This window comes from Talpa occidentalis, unplaced genomic scaffold, assembly GCF_014898055.3.
Source record: "Talpa occidentalis isolate TD23 unplaced genomic scaffold, MPIMG_talOcc4v2.1 talOcc4.15, whole genome shotgun sequence".
In the NCBI taxonomy this organism is placed as follows: Eukaryota; Metazoa; Chordata; class Mammalia; order Eulipotyphla; family Talpidae; genus Talpa; species Talpa occidentalis.
In genome coordinates, this window is record NW_023601543.1 from 44628615 (window position 1) to 44652999 (window position 24385).

At 37.2% G+C, this 24385-nt stretch overlaps 1 protein-coding gene across 1 annotated transcript in view; it reads left to right on the top strand.

The window, feature by feature from the left end:
- Window positions 1–24385, top strand: part of PHKA1 (phosphorylase kinase regulatory subunit alpha 1) — a 110125-nt gene that overhangs the window by 11998 nt on the left and 73742 nt on the right. The window contains exons 5-13 of the mRNA XM_037511643.2: window positions 3039–3121; window positions 6067–6147; window positions 9244–9342; window positions 10325–10471; window positions 13211–13264; window positions 14567–14689; window positions 17301–17396; window positions 18249–18356; window positions 20515–20593. Of these exons, the coding sequence (XP_037367540.1) occupies window positions 3039–3121; window positions 6067–6147; window positions 9244–9342; window positions 10325–10471; window positions 13211–13264; window positions 14567–14689; window positions 17301–17396; window positions 18249–18356; window positions 20515–20593 (870 nt within the window). The remainder of the gene's footprint in view (window positions 1–3038; window positions 3122–6066; window positions 6148–9243; window positions 9343–10324; window positions 10472–13210; window positions 13265–14566; window positions 14690–17300; window positions 17397–18248; window positions 18357–20514; window positions 20594–24385) is intronic.

Genomic DNA, 24385 nt, shown 5'->3' on the forward strand with positions numbered 1-24385 from the left:
TGCATAGAAGTAGGCAGAAGATCAGCAAGCAAATAGAAAGCTTAAACCAACTAGACACCTCTATAGAATGCTTCATCCAACAACAGGATAGACGTTCTTCCCAAATATATATGAGGTATTTTCTAATATACACTGTATTGTAGGACATAAAATAAGTCTCAATACATTTAAAAGGATTAAAATCACAAAGCCATCTTCTGTGTTGAAAATAGAATGTTATTTGAAATCAGTAACAAAAAAATTGGGAAACTTAAAACTGTGGAAATTAAACAACACATCACAAAAGAAATTAGAAAAACTTTGAACTGAAGGGAAAGGAATATACATTATACCAAAACTCAGGGAGGCAGGAGATACAGTGATTAGCGAGAGAGTTTATAGCTTTAAATACCTATATTTAGAAAAGAACGACCTAAGATCTATAATTTAACCTTGCACCTTAAGACATGGGAAAAAGAAGAGGAAATTAAAGTCAAAGTGTGCTGAAAGAATGAAATAGTAAACATTGCAACAGAGATTAATGAAATAGAGAGAAACAATAGAGGATACCCACAAGCCCAAAAGTTTATGCCTTAAAAAGATCGACGAAGTCAACAAACCTTTGGTTAGACTGACCAAGAGCAAAAGGGAGGACTCAAATTACAAAAATCAGGAATAAAAGAGGGGACATCAGGTAGAACTTCACAGAAATAAAAATAATTAATACTGTAAACAACTTTAACAACAAACTAGATAACTTTGATAAACAAATTCCTAGAAAGATACAAACTACTGAATCTTAAGCAGTCCAGGAAATTTGAATAGAACTATCATAATTAAAGATAATATAAAGATAAAAGAGTAATGTAAAATTCTCACAAAGAAAAACCCAAGCCAAGATAGCTTCACTGATAAATTCTACCAAAAATTTAAAGAACTAAGACCATTTTTTCACAAATACCTCCAAAAAAGCAGAAGAGGAAGTAACGTAAAGACATTGTACTAAAACCAGACAAAGTTACATCATTAGGAAGCTACAGACCACTAGCTACCTCTTATGAATATGTATTATAAAATCTTCAACAAAATACTAACAAATTCCAACAATATATAAAAAAGATTTTAACATCATGACAAAGTAATACCCCAAGAATCCAAAGTTGATTTAACATTAGAAAATCAATTACAATACATGATGTCAGTGGAATAAAAGACAGATCCAGTCATCTCACTAGACACTGAGAAAGCATTGGACAAATCCAATGCCTTTTCATGATAAAAATGCTGAACAAATAGGAAATAGAACTTAGTCAATCTGATAAAGAGCATCTATAAAATGCATAGCTCGCATCACATTTAATGGTGAAAAAAATAAATGTTTTCTCCCTAAGATCAGAACTAGACAAGGATATTAACTCTCACCAGTTGTATTTAAAATTGTACTGGAAGTTTTAGCTAGAGCAAATAGGCAATAAACATAAATTTAAAATATCAGATAAAGGAAGAAGTTTACCCCTCCATTTGTAGATGATAAGGTCTTATATATAGAAATCCCAAGGAGTTCACTTAAAAGCTAAACCAAACTCAGGAAGGTAACTGGATAAAGGAAAATATGCACAAATCAATCATATATTTATACATTAGAAATGAATACTCCAAAGATGAAATTAAGAAAATAATTCACTTGACAATAGCATAAAAAATGAAATACTGAAGAATAAATTTAACAAAAGTAATATAAAACAAATTAGATAACTTCAATGAAATAGAGAAATCCCTAGAAAGACACAAACTACTAAATCCTATAAAGTTATAAAACTCGAAAAATTAAAGAAGTAAATAAAAAGACATCCTATATTCATGGATTGAAATACTTAAGATGACAACATTTCCCAAATTGGTTTATAGATAAAATGCATTTCCTATCAAAATTCCAGATGTCTTTGCATAATTGAAAGGTGATCCTAAAATGTGACTGGACCTCCAAAGGACCCAGAATAACCAAAATAATTTTGAGTAAGAACAAAATTGGAGGGCTTACACTTCCTGATTTAGAAACTCACTTCAAATCTGCATTAATGAAGACTGTGTGCTGCTGGCATAAGAATAGACATATGGAGCAGCAGAATAGAATTCAGAGTCCAAAAATAAACCATCAAATTATGGTCAATTGATTTTTGACTTGGGCACCAAGATAATTCATTGGGGGAAATGAATAGTCTTCTCAATACATGGTTCTGGGAAAACTGGATATTCACATGCTAAAGAATGAAATTAGATTGCTTCCTCACACTATGAAGAAAAATTAACTCAAAATTAATCTTGGACCTAGGTGTAAAAGGGAAAACTAAAGAAGAGATTCTGTATTAATCTGCTAGGGTTGCCAAAACAGAATATAGAATGAGTGGCTTACACAGCAGAAATTTATTTTCTCACACTTCTGGAGGTTGGTAGTCCATGATCAAGGTGTTGGCAGGGCTAGTTTCTGGTAAGAGCTTTTTTGGGGGCTTATAGACAGCCACCTTCTCTGCTGTGTCCTCACATGGCCTCTTCTCGATATGTATACTCCTGGTATCTCTTATAAGCACACTAGTCCTATCATTGTAGGGCCCCATCTTCATCATCTCATTTATATTTAATTTCTTCCTTATTGGCCCTCTCTCCAAATAAAATCACACTGGGGACTTGGGGCTTCAATGTATGAATTTTGGAGAGACATATTTGAGTTCAGAATACTTAAGAGGAAAATATAAGACTGATTCTTCCTGACCTCAGATTAGACAAAGCCCTGTTAGATCACACCAAAAATCTAAGTAACTAAAGAAAAAATAGTCAAATTGGAATTTTATTTACTTGCTAAAAAAATATGTGGGTTATCTCACTTAGTTGAAGTCTAGACTAGGACTGATTTGTGGTCTTGATTTTATGGTTTAAGAATCAAAGTGCCTTTCATCATTCCTAAGCAGGATAAGATAACTTGGGAGTAGTGGGGTTAGCTAGTCACTCTGTCTATAAAGCCCTTAGTGATTACTGTATATCTTTATTCTCTCTTTCCTCAGGACTTCATATCATCCACAGTCTAGATGAAGTCACTTTCATACAGAACCTTGTGTTTTACATTGAATCTGCATATAAAACTGCTGTAAGTACTCGTTTTGGTCAGACATGCAGTGTTTTTGAAATACTGGGCAAACTTTCCTTCTCTTAATGCTGCCCCTCATAGTGCACCAGTCTATAAGGCTTCTGGCAGAAATTTCCTTCAGCCTCTTTCTTTACTAAGTTCTGTCATTCTCTGGCTCCCCCCATGGAGTTAAAGAAGCAATAGAATCAAGATGCTATGTTTTAATTTCTTTCAAACTTTTTAATATTTCATGATTATGTATTTGGCAACTTGGGACTAAACTGTGGTGATATTTTAATGGTTTATTGTCTTAAGTGGGAACAAGATGGCTAGGGAGTATTATGGGCCAGTTAACTATTTAGAAACAAAATTTATTTCTGTGTTTAATTTTATCTATAGACATTGATCAGTACTTGCTATAGTTACTTTTAACAAATAGAGTTTTTTTTTTTTACAATTACCATATGAGGTAGATTTATAGTAAATCAAATATTTAGCATCTTCCCTGTCAGAGATACTGTCTTTTATTGTATGGTGATCATTGAACTGAAAATGGCGGTAATAAATCCTACAGGTTTTTTTAAGTTGTTTTACATAGAAGGGTAAATCTGGAACCTGTTTCTCTGTATTTTTCAGAAGAATAGGTCTAACATAGACATATTTGATTTAAAAAGACTTTTTTTTGTTGTTGTTGCTGATTGCTTTACCTTCTGGTACTATTAGTCTGCTGAGCCCAGGATACAATTCAGGGTTCTCTGATCTCTCCCTTTCAGCCAAGGGTTGCAAGCAGTAGAATTAATGCTATTTGTACTTTCTCATATGCTAGTCTTTGCTGCACAAACCAGGATTTATGCAAGGTTTGGGAGCAGGTGGGGCTAGCATGCAATCAACATGGCTTATCTTCCTAAAGTTTTGCTTTAACTCAAATATTTTACATGGGAAGTAATTTAAGGTAGATACAGTAATAAATATAGGTAGGTGGGTGGGCCAGTGTGTGTACATATGCATAAAAGTGCATCCGTGCATGCATGCATGTGCACATGTGTGTATTTCTATATTTCCAAGTTCTAGTCAGTGAGAGGGCCTAGAAGCAATAGCACTACAGTGACAATGAGCACCACTGCCCAAGTTTTGGAGTCTAAATATCATTCTTTAATTAAAGAAACCAGGGTTCCTTATAGATGTGGTTGATTGTAGGGCAGGGCAGGGAATATACAAGATGAGACTGTAGCATCTTGTAGTGCCCAAAATTGAAGAAGTGCTCAAAAAAGAGAGGAGCATGGCAGAAAGGCACAGGAGCCAACCTGTAAGAACTCCCAATAGTTAAAACTGGAGCAATTTGAACAAACAAAATAAATAATGAGCATTTTCTTATAACCCAGGGAATAATTTTAATGTCAAGTTTATACTGGTTACGAATGAATGAATGTGAAGGGGTAGCTTTTCCTTAGAGAAGAGTTATAGTTAAAGACTAGAGATAGTGAAAGAACTAGAAAATCACCATTGAAATAACCCTGTCACGATTATCAGGCATGCTCCACTAATGGATGCTAAATTACTGGGTGGATGTTTAAAGAGAAACGTATTTGCATAGTAATTAAGTATCTCCCTCAAAATATTTAATAATTATGAGTGAAAATAGTAATAGTAGAATGGAGAAATCCTGCAGATACTGCCTTAACTAAGTGATGAAGGATAACATCAGAAATATGGTTCAGGATAATGTGATTAATAAGGAAAAAAATGACTAGAATTTGAATGAAAATACCAATTAAAATTTTCAGGATTCTAGAGCAAAGCATTCAGAAAATATACTGCCATTTTCTGTAAGGTTCTGCATGGTCTATATTTTGGCTTAAATGAATTAGGCATTTAAAATGATTGACTTATGTTTTATTTTGCTTTTTATAAAATTAAAAAAAAAGACATACTAACATCAGGTATCCCCTGATATAGTGAGGACACAGCATAATATCTGTAGTATTCTTGTCAAAAATACATAGCTTCGACTGAATCAAAAGACAAGCAAACCTAAAATGAGGGAAAATCTATAGACTATTTGACCTCTAATCTTCAAAAAGTGTTAAGGTCATAAAAGATAAGACTTGAATAACCGGGAGCGATATGGAGGCATGACAAATAGAGTGTGGTACTTTGGATCCGGTCTAGAATATATAAAAAAGCAATTAATAGAAAAACTGAAATAATAATAAAATCCACAGTTTGGGTATTAGAGGTCTACTGATACTAATTTCTTAGCTCTGACCACTATACTATAGTTATTGTCAGATGGTAACCTTAGGGGAAGTTGATTAAAAGGTGTACAGGGACTTTGTACTATTTTTGTAACTTCTTTGCAAGTCTAAATTTATTTCAAGATTAAAAGTAATTTATGTGTTGTCTTTATATTATCAAGGGACTATACAGAGCTATGGTTAAGAGTGTAGGCTTTGCAGTAAAAAGTAATTGGACTCTAATCTTAGCTCTGTCATTAGCTATGTGACCTCAGTTTCATCATCTGTAAAATGTAAGGATTACGGCAGATAATAGTGTAAAAAGTACAGATGTTAATGCATGGTACATTGTCGGTGTCATTAGAGAGTAAAATTAGTTTAAGATAAAATACTGAAGTGCCTATATTTAGGCTCCAGTTTGCAGTATCCCTGAGTGTCTGCTTTGATGAAAACTTTTGAGCAGCACTTCTCTAGGGGGACTGAGTTAGTGCTTAGTCCTGATCACCTGTCAAGGAGTCTTCCAATTTCTTGAGTCCCCAATAGAATTTAAAACTGCTGAACCTACAGGGGCTATATCCCCCTCATTGGCATCTCCCTTAATAAGCATTGTGAGTACCTATTTACATATGTGGCACATTAGCTACTATGTGTGCCTTTTATTCCAGAGTTCTGCATCTAGTTAGCATTTTTTACTAGTGAATTGCTAATAGTAGGTTGGTTATTTTGTGCTAGGACTTTGGGATCTGGGAGCGTGGAGACAAGACCAACCAAGGGATCTCAGAATTGAATGCCAGTTCAGTCGGAATGGCAAAGGTAATTTTTTCCTTATTTGTACCAGGTACGGGATAAGAATTCTGGCATATCTTTGTTGTAGATAGAGACTTAACATGCACCATTATCAAATTCATTGTTCTTATAAACCACAGGCAAAATTCAGTTTCTCCAATATAACATGGATATATATGTGAAAAATTCTTCTATAAGCTCCAGATGTGACTATCCAGCTGCTTTTGTAACACCTCTATGTATTCTATAAGAACCTCAAATAACATCTTAAACTAAACTCATCATTCCTACAATTACAAAAAAAAAAAAACATCAAAAGAAAGAACTTACTCCCTGTAATCTAGTTGACAAAGCTTGATATGAGGGAACCATATCTCAATTCTCTGCCCACCCCCAACTCTCCTTCATTCCCGGTATCATTATCATCGTATCATCGTCATCATTATTTGCTTTCTGCTTGGTCCATCTTTTCCTTCCCACTGCTACTGCCTTAATTTCAGCTTTTGTCTTTTCTGGGGGAAAAAGGAAGGCATGAAGATAGCAGGAATAGTATCAAACATATCATTGCAATGATAAATGTTAGTGACTTAATTTAAGCCTCTCCCACCGAAAGGCAAGGACACAAATTGATTTTTAAAAAGAAAAAAGGATCCATTTGTAATATTCTGAGAAACCTCCATACTATTTTCCAGAGGGACTGTACAAGTCTACATTCCTTTTTTTCTACACCCTTGCCAGCTCTTGCTCTTTCTGGTCTTTTTGATATGAATCGTTCTCACTGGTGTTAAGTGGAATCTCACTGTGGTTTTGATTTTCATTTCCCTGGTGATATGTGATGATGAGTAATTTTTCATGTGCCTATTTGCCATCTGTATGTCTTCTTTGTAGAAGAGTCTAGTTAGATTTTCTGCCCCTTTTTTTTAAATTGGGTTATTTATTTTGTTTTTGTTGATTTGTGTGAGTTCCTTGTAGATCTTGGATATCAACCCTTTGTCACATATATGGTAGGCAAATATTTCCTTCCATTCAGTATAGTGTCTTTTCATTTTAAGTTTCTTTCAGTATGCAGAAGCTTTTCAGTTTTATGTAGTCCCAATTGTTTATATTCTCTTTTGTTTTTCTTGCTGTTGGATATGAATCTACCATATGATCCAGCAGTTCCACTCCTAAGTGTTGACCCACAGAATGCAAAATCACTTATTCAAAGGGATAGCTACACTCCTGTGTACATTGCAGCACTTTTTACAATAGCCAAGTTATGGAAACAACATAGATACCCAAAGACAGATGAGTGGATTCAGAAAATGTGGAAATATTCCTCAGCTATCAAAAAAGATAAACTCTTTCCACTTATGGCAACATGAATGTGATTACTAAGTGACATAAGTCAGAAGGAGAAAGACAAATACCTGATGGTAGTTGTATATGTATATGTAGCATGTAGAAATACAAAACAAAGAGTCAGATAAAGCCAAACCAATTATAAACTCTAGAAATCTGACTGTAGAACTGATGCTACTAGAAGGGGAGGAAGAGAACAAAGTGGGGAGGGTGCTCAGTGGACTGTGGGGAAGGACTGTGGGTGAATTGGTGGTGGGTGTGGTGTGGTAACATACACCTGAAGGGTGCGATACTATACATCTAAATCATATGCAGCATTGTAAACCAATGTTGCCTCACTTTAAAAAAAAAAGGAAGAAAGGAAGGCAAGAAGGCGGGAGGAGAAGAGGGAGGCAGGGGGTAGATAAAGAAGAAAGGAGGGAAATCCTGGAGTTGAGAAGTATACTGAATGAAGTGAAAAATTGAGTAAAGGGCTCAATAATAAATCTGAATAAGTAGAAGAAAGAATGAGTCTACTTAAGATAGGTAAATTGAGATTGTACAATATGATGAATAGAGAGAAAATAAGAAAAAAAGGACAGAGACTCAGTGACCTTGGAGACACTATTTAATCAATAAGCATACATACATGTATGTGAGTTCCAGAGGAAGAGTGAAAAGAAATAAATTATTTGGAGAAATAATGGCATAAAACCTCTCAAACTGAGGGAAACATTAATCTAAAAAAATCGCATAAGGGTATTTTTCACTTAAAGTTTCTTGTAGAATGAAAGCAGATATTAGTCACATAAAATTTAAGTGACAGGTATTATTGACATAACTATAGTTATTATGCCAATTATGTGTGATGGTGACCTATATGAATATATGCTCATTGTTCAGGGTCAAGTTTAAGAATATCAGAAACTCGGGTCTCCCTGGTGGTGCAAGGGGTTAAGCACCGCACTATGAAGCAATCCACAGCCTCTGCAGCTGGAGTTCGATCCCTGGCTGGCCAGGGAGAAAGTCACATGGTGAAGCAGACCTCTCCTGTCTTGCCCTCTGCTCCCCTCAGCAGTGTATTTCAGTCAGTTTGCTTATTCTGTTCCTCACTCTGTCTCTGGTGAATCCTCTCCCCCCAATCCCCTGCATCTCTGGCCTGTAGCCCAGCTCTTGTATGCATGAAGAAATCTTAAAAAAAAAAGAATATCAGAAACTCCACTCCTAAGCATCTATCCAAAAAATTCAAAAACACTAATTTGAAAGGAAACTTGCACTCCCATGTTTATTGCAGCTCTATTTACTATATATTGCAGGGCTACAGAAACAACCTTAGTGCCCCAGAACATATCGGTGGATCAAGATGTGGTATCTGTAGACGGTGGAATACTAGTCAGCAGTCAAAAAAATAAACTCATACCATATGGAGAAACAAGGATGGAGCTAGAAGGGATAATGCTAAGTGAAATAAGTCAGAAGGAGAAAGATAAATACAAGGTGATGTCACTAATTGTACAGTATAAAGTAGTAAATTAATAGTCAGAAAAAGACAAGCTGAAAAACTAACCCTGCATTCCTGACTACAGAACTGAAGCACCAAGGGAAGGAAGGTAGCACAGTGGTCTGTGGTGGTAGAATATGGGTGAGTTGGTGGTGGGTTCACTGCAGTGGTAATCACCTGATGTGGTAACCCAATATTGCCTCAGTTAAAAATAATTAATTTTAAAGAAGATACTGGGGTATAGGGAGGAAAAAATGTATATCTAATGCTGAAGTTGTCCTTTTTGTCCTTATCCACCATAGGCAGCTCTAGAAGCATTAGATGAACTGGACCTGTTTGGTGTGAAAGGTGGGCCTCAATCAGTTATCCATGTCCTGTCAGATGAAGTACAGCACTGCCAGGTAAGAGAATAATGGACCACATTATAGAAAGTTTTACTCTTACCCTCACTCAGACTTAACATTGGCTTCCTAAATAAAAGTACATGGTCTGATGTATAACATGGTCTGATGTACATGGTCTGTAAAAGTACAGAGGTCTGCTTCACCATGTGGGTTTCTCCCTGGCTGGCCAGGGATCGAACTTGTGCTGCAGAGGCTGCAGGTTGCTTCATTTGCCAAAATGTCTCATTAAGCATACTTTATGGGCATAAACTTAATATAGTATGGACTAGAATATAGATCATAGTCCTGTTCTGTCACCCAGGGTTACAAAGGGATCCCATATTAGTATATGGATTCTCCACTGTTGCCTACGGACTCTGCTCTGGAGTATTTTCTTTTCTAAATATACCAAGAGAAAAAGTGGTTCTAAAACATTCTCCTGTCCCCAAGTGTCTCTATGGTTAGATGTTTGTATTTTAGAATAATTAAGTGGTAAATATTTATCTTCAGTTTTGTTTGGTGTTATTCTATATTAAAAAAATTAGGTTTTTTCTAATTGGCTTTTCTCCTGTTCTCTAAACACTGATTAGATGCCCATAGTGTCCTGAATATAAACTTACTTTTTAAATTAGAAAATGCAAAACTTTCCATGGAAATGATAAATGTTGGGGATAGAGCACATCTTGTTTCTCAGCAGCTACATTTTCTTTTAACTTAAATAATTTCGAATGGAGCAGCAGGATTATGGTGGGATAATGTTAGACAATTCTTCATCTCCTTAGCAGCTTTTCAAGGGTCAGGATGGGGAAACCTTGAGAGCCAGATTAAGATGAGGGATGATTCACAGAAATAGCTAGTTTTCTAAGCTCTCACTATTGAATAATATTTAGATTTTCCTATGAATGATCATCTTCCACATAAATCTTTTGAAATTAAAGTTGTTAGTTTTATAACCCCAAGTTATTTACTAATGTGCCACATTTGACTTCCTTTCTTTTAGTCTATCCTTAATTCAATACTCCCCCGGGCTTCAACATCCAAAGAGGTTGATGCTAGCCTACTTTCAGTTATTTCCTTCCCAGCCTTCGCAGTAGAGGATAGCCAGTTGGTGGAGCTCACGAAACAGGAAATCATCACCAAGCTTCAGGTATGTGTAGATGTACCTTTTCTTTAGGGCTGTTTTGTTAAGGGGAAACTTGTCTTTTGGGACTTTGGTATGGCCCATGTCAGTGATTTAGCCGATTGATCAGGGTTAACATCACTAGTAATAAGACATACTGACATCTTGTATCCCCTGATGTGGTGCACTAAGAAGGTCATGGCACCTCCCCAATAATGCTTAACCTCAATCTAATCATGAGAAAAAGTCAGACCAAACCAAATTATGTAAAAAAATGGTCAGAAGCGCTAAACAGGCACTTCTTCAATGAAGACATAAGGACAGCAAACAGGCACATGAAAAAAATGTTCATCATCACTTATTACCAGAGAAATGCAAATAAAGACCACGATGAGATAACACCTCACACTAGTGAGAATGGCCCATATTAGGAAGACCAGAAACAAATGCTGCCAAGGATGTGGAGAAAAGGGAACCCTCCTACACTGCTGGTGGGGATGCAGACTGGTTCAGCCCCTATGGAAAGCAGTTTGGAGGTATCTCTAAAGATTAAAAATGGATCTGCCATATAACCCAGTAATTCCACCATTAGGTATCTACCCCCCAAATTAAAAAATACTAATTTTCAGGCCTCGCCGGTGGCGCAGCGGTTGAGCACTGTGTTGCGGAGCTGCCCACAGCCTCTAGAGCGCCAGTTCAATCCCCGGTCACCAGGCGAGGGTCCCACATGGTGCACAGACCTCTCCTGCCACCCCGCTGCTCCCCTCAGCAGTGTACTTCGTCAGTCTGCCTGCTCTGTTCCCTTCTCTGACTCTGGTGAATTCTCTCACCCTCCCGCACTTCTGACTGTACCCAGTGCTTGTATAAATAAATCTTTTAAAAAAATGACATATACCTTAAAAAAATACTAATTTTCACCCCCATGTTTGTTGCAGCACTCTTTGCTATAGCTAAATTATGGAAATAAACTAAGTGCCCCAAAATAGATGAGTGAATCAAGAAGATGGGATATATATACACCATAGAATATTGCTCAGTTATCAAAAAAGATAAACTCATGCCATTTTCAGCAACATAGGTGGAGCTGGAAGGAATAATGCTGAGTGAAGTAAGTCAGAAGGAGAAAGATAAATACTGGATGGTGTCATTTATATTTGGAATATAGAGAAACCAAACAAAGGGTCAGATGAAGACAAGCTTAAAAACTAACCCTTGGAAACGAACTATAGAACTAAAGCATCCATGGAGGGGTGGGGAAAGGGTGAGAAAAAAGAGGAAAGGGAGCACAATGTACTGTGTTGGTGGAGTATGGGTAATTTGGTGGTGGATGCACTACGGTGGCAGTCACAGGGAAGGAGGGGTCATATACTTCCAAAATACCAACAATAATGTAAGTCAATATTACCTCAATTTTAAAAAAATGAGTTAATTTGAAGAAAATACAAAAAGAAAATAAACAGAAGATAACAAATTGAGGGACATTCTATAAAATATCTGACACTTGTAAAGTGTCAAGGTGGGGGGAAAAAAAGAAAGACTGAAGATTTTCACAGACTGGAAGAGACTAAGGAGACATGACAATTAATGTCAATAGTTCCTGAAGTGATTACTGGAATACTGAAGTGAATACTGGAATAAAGCCATTAGTGGAAAAGCTAATGAAATTCAGATAAGTTTTGTACTTTGATTAATAGCATCTTATGAAAGTAATTTTTTTTTTTAGTTTTGATAAATGATCTATAGCTATGTAAGATTTAATATAAAGGGACCTGGATTGAAAGATGTACATGGACTTTGCACTGTGTTTGTAGCTCTTCTGAAAGTCTCAAATTACTTTAATTATAAAAATATTTTCTGTTTTAAAAATCTCTCGTCGCTTAAGAGTGGTGTGAGCAAGATGACACAGATTTAATAGTCAGATTGTCGTAAATTTACTTACCTTATGGTAGAAAGCTATAGAGAGATTGATATTAGGAACTTTGCTTTAGGAAAGAGCCTGTAATTACCCTCACTAGAAATCACATTGCTGAAATCAGTTTCTGGTGCTGGCTGATTTTAGGTTTTATTTTTCTTATTGTTGCATTTTAAGTATGGTGTCTGTATTGGTTGTTTTTTTTTTTAAGATTTATTTATTCATACAAGCACTGGATACAGTCAGAAGTGCGGGAGGGTGAGAGAATTCACCAGAGCCAGAGCGGGGAACAGAACAGGCAGACTGACGAAATACACTGCTGAGGGGAGTAGTGGTCATGGCAGGAGAGGTCTGCGCGCCATGTGGGACCCTCACCAGTGGCTGGGGATTGAACCTGCGCTGCAGAGGCTGCGGGCAGCTTCTCAGCCCAGTGTTCAACCGCTGTGCCACCAGGGGAGGCCCCTTTTTAAAAAAAATTATTTATTTATTTATTTATACAAGAATGGGGGTACAGACCAGATGCGTGGGAGGGTGAGAGGATTCACCAGAGACAGAACAGGGAACAGAACAGGCAGACTGACGGAATACACTGTTGAGGAGAGCAGCGGGCATGACAGGAGAGGTTTGCCGCACCATTTGGGACCCTCGCCAGCCAGCCGGGATCGAACCAGCGCTGCAGAGGCTATGGACAGCTTCACAGCGCGGCGCTCAACCTCCTGCGCCATCAGGGGAGGCCCTGGTGTCTGTATTGTTAACAGATTGGTCTATGTAGCTCTTGCAAAGGATATATTTCTGATTAATTACATGGACATACAAGTGTACAATCTTCTAACTGTTTTCCTCTATGATCCTAGGGTCGTTATGGTTGTTGTCGCTTTCTCCGAGATGGATATAAAACTCCTAAAGAGGTAGGTTTCTTTTCCCCAAATTAGCCCAAGGTAGAATGGTCACTGCTATATGCAGTCTCATTCAGAGAAAAATCCTTACCTCACTGCTGTTACTTATAATAATCACTAAATAGGGTAACAGTGCTTGATTTTTGCTACATATATTGGGTTTGGTTGCCAAGATCTGTTTTTGAGCCTTTTTGGGTGAAATGAAATAGAGGAAGATGCAGTGCTAGCTCTTGCACTTGGTTAGCTTCAGGAGAGAGCTAATGATGGATGCTGAAATCAGTGGATTAAAGTTTAAGTAGAACATAATACTTGGATAGTATCAAAGTATCTCACCTTGAAATGTTTAATAATTGCAAAGGGAAAAAGTAGATCTTTCGGGGCCCCCTTTCACTTTTTGCAGCTAGTTCTTTCTAAACAGTACTTAATCCTAAAGAGTTAGTTTCCTTTTGTTCCATTTGTCAAAAGTTCTCCTTGGAAATATCAATGAAGGAAGAAGAGGTTATGTTATAGGGAGATCAACAATCAGAAGCTCTTTTGTTGGCAGTGCAAACATCATTTCAGATTTAGGTTTGCTGGTCAAAAGCCATTGTAGTTTTTTTTTTTTTTTTTTAATAATTGAGCTCAAACTCTTCTGGTTGGCTTTCTCCCTTCTACTTGATCATCTCTGAATTTGACGGCTACCCCTACAGATCTATTAATGTTATGCTCTGAAACGTCACAGTGATCAACACAATGGCTTTTTCACAAACTTGTTCTTGATTTCTCTGTAGTATATCACTGTCACCAACTCCTGTATTTTCTTGAATTTCTTTTCCAATTCTAATTTCAACAATACTGTATCATCCTAATTCTTCTCTCTGTTGTTCCACCACTGAACTATAAGGGTTTACCAAGATTCTCTTTTTGGGTCATTTGTTGATTAATAAAGGGACTATATTTGTAACTTGCACTTCATGTGTCACCTCTGGATGATTCTGAAACCCTCATATCTTGTGCTTCTTCTAAGCTTTCTATTTGTATGTGTTGCTACTACCTTAAACTTAACAAGTATAAAACCAAACTTAGCTTTATTGCAAATTAATCTCACTTCTTGATATACCTGCCTGTCATGTCATTACCCCAGTTCTACTGAGTCACTTCACAAAGTGCTTGCAAAGGGAGGGAGTATGTACATGTTTTACCTTCCTTGACTGCCTCCTCTAAAACAAGCTATCAGTAGTGAAAGGCTGTGTTGAACTAGCACAGCTTTTGGATAAGGATATAAATCTGATCTTGAAGTGATAAAATAAAACTTTGTTTACTGTGTTTTACCAGGATCCCAATCGTCTATACTATGAACCAGCTGAGCTGAAGTTGTTTGAAAACATTGAGTGTGAATGGCCATTGTTCTGGACATACTTTATCCTCGATGGGATATTCAGTGGCAATGCAGAGCAGGTAATGTGCTGGGGTACAGCTTTTCAGCAGAATGTTTTTGTTATATCCTCCTCTTTCAGTCAATGGCTGTTCCAATCCTGTGTACAAATGGAAGTCTTTCTGATAGGAAGGAGGCAGTTATCTTCTAGAGACTAGTAGCTGAGGGCATTATATTAAGAGTTGGAAGACCTAGATTCTTCTTTTCTTTTTCACACTTCACTGCTGACCGTTGAGTTGCCCAAGCATTGTGTTAACTTCTTTGGTTTCTCTATACAAACAGTAATAATAGTTTTACTCTTTTTATTGAAGAAGATAACTCTACAGTTCTTTTAATTTCACAGATAAAGACATTTTGTAAGTGAATGGTACAGTCAATTCAGTGACTATAATGAAACCTCTATGTTCCCCCCAAATCACCATGCTCTGCATATTTGAGAGATAAAAAATACAGGGTTTATTCAAAGTTCTCCTTGGAAATATCAGTAGGGCACTATGGGAAAATGGAATCAGGGATATAACATTTGAAAACTTGTCATGCAAAACCACTTTTTTCTAGAACCATTGCTTTTCTTTTTCTTTATAAAAAACTATTTATTTTTTAATTTTTGTGTAGAAGAACTGGGTTGTAGGCCAGAGGTGTGAGGATTTACCAGAGTAGGGAACAGAACAGGCAGATCTACTGAAATACACTGCTAAGGGCAGCCGTGGGCCAGATGGGAGAGGTCTTCTACCCCATATGTGGGTTAGATCCCTGGTCAGGGATCAAACTGAGGCTGTAGTGGTGAGAGTGCTGAGACAACCCCTAGGCCACCAGGTAGGCCCCAGAATCATTGCTTTGCAAAGGTCCTTCATCTATTTCAAATCCTGTCCTTCTTTCAAAAAAAATGCCTACAAAATTTATAATGAAATACAAAGGTGGAAAGAGAAATCCAGTGTCAGTGAATGCATTCCTTTGTGATAGGAACTACTTTCAGCTACAGCTGAAACTTATTTTACTTTTCACAAATGTAGTGGGTTCATCTTGACCTTAAGGAAACCATAACAACTGCTTGGAACATATTTTGTTTTGTGTGCTGTGATGGATGGTATTTGGTACATGGCTGGACTGGAACAAAATAAAAAGGAGTCCAGATCTAATATAGCAAAATGAGCTCTTGATGAGCTTCTATAGTTGGAAGAGTGTGAACCAAGAATTTTGGAACCATCAGGGCCCCCTCCTACCCCTGTAGAATCTATTGTTTCACTGGAACCAGTATATGTTTCAAAAGTACATTATGAAGAGAGACATTCCGCCCCATTCCCTCTGATAACAGGTATATTTTTAACTAAGTGCAGGATTTGTTTTTGCTGTGCTTTGCTAGAGTGTGTGTGTGTGTGTGTGTGTATATATATATATATATATATATATATATATATATCTGTGCTTTGCTTGTGTGTGTGTGTGTGTGTATGGTTATTTATATTCCTCAGATAAATGAAACAATCCACTGTCTTTCATTTTCTGACTTATTTTAGTTAGTGTAATCACCTCAAGCACCATTCATTTTGTTTTAAAAGACGCTATTTCATCATTTTTAATGGCTGAGTAATATTCCATTGAGTATATATGCCACAACTTCTGGGTCACTTTATGCAGCCAGTGTACATCAGCAGCATATATGATCATGGTAATTGCAGTAATACTAGAGGTTTAGAGATTGCAATAAAGCTGCATTTACTTCAGAACTTCTAATATTTTAGATGGTCAACAGGGCTCATAATAGTTTAGTTCCTTCAGCATATTCTCCTCAAACAACGTGAAATATAAATCAATTTACTTTAAAAATTTAGGATTTAATTGTTTAGAAAAATAATTGCTTGATTCATTATGAAGCCATTTGTATTTACATTTAAGGACGTTGTAAAGTCATTAACCTTTTTGTAGTTTAAAGGGGAATAACAAATTGACATGAATATTTACAGCAATCTCTAAACCACCAATCTTTTAAAAACATTTTTACTGATCAAAATACACCAAAACAAAAGATTTTCAATATGACAATGGACTGCCTAATTCACATACTAACTTGCTCTATGCAGGGAGATTTCACAATCCAGGATCCAGAGCTATGTTGCTATAAGTAAGATTTTAACAAAGATTTAGTTTTCTAATAGGAACTAAACATACACTTAGTTGCATGATATATGCTAACTTCAAGTAAATATTGTTTAGTTTCTTTGTCAAGAGGGTTAAAACTGACTTAAGATTGCAGCCTTACAAAGCTTACTTGCCATTGACACACTACTTTTGATTGGGGAAACTTTTAGTGATCTTCCCACTTAGACCATGCACAATCTCCAAAGAAATATCCCTTGTGCCCAATTTAGAGTCAGGGATTTATACTTCACATTATTTAAATTCCTTAAAGTATGCAAAACTCCTAGCATGCTTTTTGGTCTACAATAAACATTTAGTAAATGCTACTTCCCTTCACTTTTTTACTTAAGTGAATGCATTCCTTTGTGATAGGAACTACTTTCAGCTACAGCTCTTGCCAAGATCCCCGCAAAGAACTCTCTATAAATGTCTCTCTCTCTCTCTCTCTCTCTCTCTCTCTCTCTCTCTCTCTCTCTCTCTCTCTCTTATCTATAGGTTCAAGAGTATAGAGAGGCTCTTGAAGCAGTCCTCATTAAGGGGAAAAATGGAGTACTGCTTCTGCCAGAGCTGTACAGTGTTCCTCCTGACAAGGTGAGCCTTGGACAGTGCCACAACTTGGAACTAGGAGAGGAGTCAAATAATTTTTTTAAATTTTTAAAAAAGATTTATTTATTTATAAATATAAGAACTGGGGTACAGGCCAGAGGTGTGGTGGTGAGAGGATTCATCAGAGACAGAGTGGGGAACAGAACAGGCAGACTGACTGAAGTACACTGCTGAGGGAAGCAGCAGGCGAGTCAGGAGAGGTCTACTGCGCCATGTGCGTAGCTCCCTGGTCAGCTGGGGATCGAAGTCATGCTGCAAAGGCTGCAGATAGCTTCATAGTGCTGTGCTTAACCCCTTGCACCACCAGGGAGGCCGCAGGAGTCAAATAATTTTTAATCTTATTTTAATGTTCTAAAAGTTTCTCTCTATGTATAATAGAAATGTTATTTTATTCCTTTGAAAAGAAATTTTTAAGCACTCTCCATTCCACTGTTGCACAGTGAATCAAGGGTAAGAGCAAACTATTGCTCCTCTTCTCCATTGTAAAAGTAAAATACATTAACTGTAGGAGAGATGCAGTTTTCCATAGTGGGAATGGGTGGAATAAGCTCCCAACATCATTTAGCAGCATCACCTGAGAGCTTGTTAGAAATGCAGCTTTCAGATCTTTTCCCTACTTACAAGATTAAATATGCCTTTGGACAAGATCCTTAAGTGATTTGTATGTGTGTGTAGATGGAGGATCACTGTCCTAGAGTATAGTCATAGTGCTTGACTTTTCAGTCCATGGGTTGTATGGCTGTTTTATAGGGCATGAATTACAATTCAGACTCAGCATTCTTGTTGTCTAGTATTTTAAACTTTCTGTTATCCCTTATGTGGCTTATTTTCTTTTAGGTTGATGAAGAATATCAAAATCCTCACACTGTGGACCGAGTCCCCATGGGCAAGTTACCTCATATGTGGGGTCAGTCTCTGTATATCTTAGGAAATTTAATGGCAGAGGTAAGGGGAAACTACAAGGCTCTTCTGTTCTTTCTCTGCCTTAGTTACCACAATAATCAGATTTATGAGTAGCTTCTTCAGTCTCAAGGATATGTCTTTTGCTTTTTGTATTCAGCCTCAGTTATAGATTTTCCTCCAGTTCCTTAGTATGGGAGCATGGCCAATCCATGACAGAAGTTTTTCATCCTGGCAACCATATTCTTCCTGCTGTCTAAGATTCCCTACCTTGGCACTGTAGTTGGAGCTTTCTGGGATCAATCTCTAGAACTTTCCCTTTGAAAACGCCCTCTAGTGCCTTGTCTGGTGTCTGCAATTGTGATAGTAATGACTAATAATAGATTTAAGTGCCAACTTTTCCAAGCAACATAATGTTTCATTCTTTTTTTTCTTCTTTTATTCACTTTCTACTAAATTATTCAGTTATTTCATGTCTATATACATTGGGGTTACATTTTCACTCCTCCATGCATCACTCAGCCTCCACTAAACCTCCCATACCAATGCCCTAACTTCTTTCTTTCCTTATCCCCTCCTCATTACCCACTGTTGCCTCTGGTAACCAGTATGTTTTTTACTAAGTCTAAGATTTGCTTTTGCTGTACTTTGTCAGTATGGGTTTTTGGCATTTATAGGCCACAGACGAATGAGACCATTGAATCTCATTCACTTTCTGACTTAATTTCACTTAGCACAATCACCTCAAGCTAAAATGGATGTATTTTGTTCCAAAGAGCACTATTTCATCTCCTTTAATTGCTGTATATTCCACTGAGTATATATTACACAATTTCTTTATCTAGTCTTCTATTGATGGGCACGTAGATCAGGTCCATGTTTTGGCAATTGTGGACAGTGCTGCTATGAACAAAGGAGTACATAAGTCTTTTCATATTACAGTTTTCATATTCTATGGGTAAGTACCTCACAGAGGTATTTATTTGGATATAAGAACTGAAACTGAATGTTTCATTCTGTAATTAAATAAACTGAAAAAGATAATTATAGGTACCATGACATTATGGCAGGGAATATCATAGATTTTTGTTTGTTTTTTTGGTATGTGTTCTTTAAATGTTCCTTATATCATGTTTGGTTGAATAGCTCATAATGGGTGTGGAGTAGTTGGGAATTTCTTATTTTACATCCAGCTTGTTTGTGACATTTTTCCCCTCCCCTTCCCAGAACAAAGTCTAAGTATTTACTTTATTTTATTTTATATATTTTTTACATCATTTTTCATTTTTTGCACAATGTATGCATTTTCATCTTGGTTATATTCCCCATACAATTCCCACCCCCCTTATTTTGACTCTTATCCCTCCTCTCCTCCCTTGAGCATGTAAGGAGAGGTCTCTTTCTTAAAGTTTTCCATGTTTACTGATAAATCTTTTTCCCCATTGTCATTTATTACAGCAAGTTATAACTTAGGCCCCTAGAGGATCTAGGGTGGTGCAAAGTATCCTTTCTAATTCAGACAAGCTGACCTGTTTATATATGACCATTTATTTTCTATAGCTATTTTTGTGTTTTGTTTTTCTTCTGTGACTGTTTGATTATCTTTGGTTGACATCAGTATGATCTAGTAAAAATGGGCAGAACAAATTGGTTCAGAATAATCCTTACCTAATGACTGTCTCCTTCAATTAGAATAAATTAAATGCTATGAAAAAAGGATGAGATGGATGGTAGTAAGGGCAAAATGGATGGTTTTAACCTATTTCATAAAGGACAGAAACTCAAGTCAAATTCAAATGATATCTGCTGAGCAGAAAGCATAACCGACACACAAATAAATGAGAAACAGGACTAATAACTTAAGTTGTGAGTTACTAGCATTGTGGTCTGGTTGTATAATCATGTACATCCAGAGAAAGTGGAAGTATAAGTAGAAAACATTGTTTATTTATAATTTATATCCCATCTATTTCCAAAACACAATTTGTATGGCAGTCAGTAGAAATTAACTTTAGATAAAATTAATTTGGATGTGAATTCAGGAAGTTTAGACATTTTCATATAGTGAAAATACTTGTTTCCATTCCACCCCTGCCTCTTACACATTGTGGTATAGGGTTATAGCATTAGTATATAGTTTCTTCTCAAACATTAACTTATTTCTTGAGATATAATAATCTACATTTTTATGGTTCTTCTTTAGGGGTTTTTAGCTCCTGGAGAAATTGATCCCCTGAATCGTAGGTTTTCTACTGTACCAAAGCCAGATGTTGTGGTTCAAGGTATGTATTTTATTCCCAACAGCACTAACATATTTTTCAATATTAATTCCCTTTTTTATTTTTTACATAAGATATTTTATTTTTTAATTTTTTTCTATATGAATTCTTTCCCCTCCTTTTTTGAGGTAACATCACCTTTTAATTCTGATCATTTCAGGGAATTATAGGTGTGGTTAGGGGCCAGAGATTTTTGGACGAGTAAATGATAACTTTATTTGTTATTGTCTATGTTAGTCTTCGCAAATTATAGAATATTTGGTTCTCTTTGGTTACAAAATTGCTATTACACTTGATCATGAACAAATGTTTTAATGAATGATTAAGCACTTTTTATTTTTATCATCATAATACAGAAGTCCCCTTTTTATATCTGCTTTCTTTCTTCTTTTTTTTTTTGTATTGAGGTACCATTAGTTTATAACACTGTGTATGTAGGTTCCAAGATTACATTTTCTAACCATTCCCACCACCAAATGTCCACTCACTATCCACCATCAACTAATCTACTCTTACCCAATCTTCCCTACTTCTTACCTTCTGGTAACCTCCATTTTATGGTCAGTGTCTGAATTTGTTTTCACTTTTGCTTTCTTTATATTCTACAAATATGTGAAATCATATGGCATTTGTCTTTTTCCTTCTGACTTATTTCATTTAGCATAATGATAATGTAATTGCAGTTTTCAGGCCTAGTCTCCCAGCCAGGAATGGATCCCAGGCTGCAGGGGCAGCGCTGAGTCCCCGCCATTAGACCACCACAGGTTGGTGTCTCACAGAGCTGCAGCAGGAACTTTGCTGATGCTCAGGCAAGCAAGCGAGAAGAGGCAAATTTGTTTAGAGAAAGAAAAAGTTTATTAAGGTGAAAAGGACTCTCAGGCGGGTGGAACCAGTCCAGAGAGTGGCAAGGGAGCTGTTGTGGGCCTATGTCTAGAGGTATTTAACCAATTTTTTCCCCTATCTTAGAGTTTACCCCCCCATCCAAGGTCTTATTTTTTTTAAGTTTTACTCTTTTTGTTTAATTCTCCTGGACTCTCTGACCTCATCTCTGGACTGTTTTGGTTACTGTCCTTATCTCAGAAGCCTGTTTAACTCTCCCAAAGTCCCTACCTGTATTGTCCCTGAAGCTGTCTACTTAACCCATCTATGGATGGAGCCCCTAACTGCTGTTAGGACAGAGGGCCTCAATCTGATCAGTAACTGCTTTCTGTTGAACATGGGCAACGTGGGGAAGCAGCCAGGGCTGCATCGCAAAGTGAAGCTCTAAGGGACCTCAGAAGGACAGTAGAAGCCTTTAGGCGAGAGGAAATGATTTTGATGAGGGTGTTGAGGATGCAAGGCCCAAACAAGAGAACAATAAAGAAAATTAGTAAGGGAATGAGAAAAGAGAGCAACCAGGGCAGAAGTTGTTTTTTTTATAGAGGCAAAGATTATTTGTAGTCAACTAGGCCATGTTCTGTCTGTCTTTCAAGGTCATTTATAATACAGATATTTTTTAATACCTTTAAGGTTTTTTTTTAAAGATTTATTTATTTATTTATACAAGCACTGGCTACAGTCAGAAGCGCAGAAGGGTGAGAGAATTCACCAGAGCCAGAGGGGAAAGCAGAGCAGGCAGACTGATGAAGTACACTGCTGAGGAGAGCAGCGGGCGGCAGGAGAGGTCTGCGCACCATGTGGGACCCTTGCCCGGCAGCCAGGGATTGAACCTGTGCTGCAGAGGCTGCGGGCAGCTTCGCAACCCAGCGCTCAACCGCTGTGCCACCGGGGAGGCCCCCTTTAAGGTTTTTTTTTATTTCACTAGAAGTGTTAATTAAAAAAAAACTTATTTAAGAGGGCACACAAACTCCCCCAGCCTTGGCCATGAGCACGGTAGCAGGGCTATACAGTGTCCTGGCTCAGGCTGGCCATTAGTGCGGGAGATAGTTGACTAGTAGGCTAGTCTAAAGAATTGGAGCAAGGCAGAGTAAGTGGCCCTTTATTCACCAAAAAAGTGATATATTTTTTTTTTGTCTGTCACTTTTAGGGTCATCTGAGGCTTGTTTCACCTAGGCTTCTTTAGAAAACATTTTTTTTCCTGTACCTGATTCTTTATAGTCAGAGGCAGCTGATGGTTAAGCCTGTCCTCCCATCTTGGCCTGTGGTTTGGGCTGATCCCCTCTCTTGGAGAGTAGAACAGTCCCTCTTTTGGTGCCCCATGTGATGGCACTGAGAACATGGCCCTTGGGCTGGCTTTTTCAGACACTTATTTTTGCCTTCAGACCCACTTTTGCTTTGCCTTCAGACTTTTAAGCCTTTCTTTTGCTTTTAAATTTTTTTTTCCTCCTCTCAGACCTTTAACACTGGCTTTAACACTTTTCTTTACTTTGCTTTTAGAACCTTTAAAATATTCATTTTACTACATTATTTACACTTTTGTATCAAGGAGGTTTTTAATTAGGTAGAAGTTAAAATCCTTATATACAGAATAAGTGTCCAATTTTAACCATCACCAAAAACCTGGGGCCCAAGACCAAAACAATTTTAAAGACAAGTCATTTTACTAACTTTTTTAGATAAAAAAACATTTTGAGTTTGTATTTTTAAGAAAATATCCCTTGGTTTTACATTGTTTTTGTTCTAGCTTACTAAGGCCAAGCATATTAGGGACCATGTATGGGAAAACAGGAGAAGAGGTAGATTAAGATATTTTTTTAAGTTTGTCTATTCCTAGACTTTTATCAGAAATTTGAGGTTTAGAATATAGTTTAAAGAAAGAAAAAAAAATAAAGTTATATTCTAAGTTTATCAGATTAATTAGTTTAAATAAGAAACTAAACTTTTATAGGTCCAATAAGCAATCTAGAAGTTTTTACTTAACCAATAAGCATCCTGTATAGCTGGTTAGTAAATCCAAGGTAACTCAGCAATTTTTACTTTAAACAGTCTAGACTTTCAGATTAGGAAACACAGGGAAATAGAATTTTTTACCCATGTAATGGACTAGAACAGTGTCTCAAGGTGGACAAAAGGAGAGTGTAGTTTTCCCACAGCTGGAAGGCAGCAGAGATATTTCAATAATTTTAGCACTGGTGCAAAGGTCCAGGCAGCTGCTTGTTGATACCAGAGGCACCCCCCCCCAAGCCAGTTGCAGTGGGTCCCTTTTTTAGTTCCCAGCATTTTATCCTTTACCTTGGCCATGGCAAAGGAGGTTTAGCTGGAGAAGGGTGTTACAGGTGAGGATGCCATTTATGGGGCAGATTTTTGTACTGGGTCCAGGCAGTATTTAAAGATTAAAACTAGTATTCAAAGATTAAGACTAGAGCCTGGACCAAATTTGGCTAGTTTTTAAGAATGTCAAGGGCAAATTCTGTGGAATTGAGAGAGAACATTTTATGATCTCTGCAGCAGTAAAAGGAAAGTACCCACAAGGACAGCACAAAGCCAAAGCAGGGGCATCCCCAGAGCTGAGTCTGAGGCCCTCCCATCCAACTAGGACCATATACCATGGCCCTATGTCAAGATCCGGGTCTGAGTGACTCACCAACTGTTGAGCAGAGGTCTAGGAGCTGGGTCACCATGCAAAGCAATGTAGACTTGGGTGCTGGCAATAGGGAGAGTCAAGAGGAGGGAAGTGAACCCCCACATCTCAGCTATGGTGAGCTGTCCAATGTATGGGTACCTTATTGAAATATATGGCTAAGAGAAGCAGCAGGTGAGACAGGAGAAGTTTGCACCTGAAAATTGGTCTTAACTCTGATATAGGAGAGAGCCATACCCTTTTTTAAGACAAATGAGGAAGCCCCCCTCTGCAAC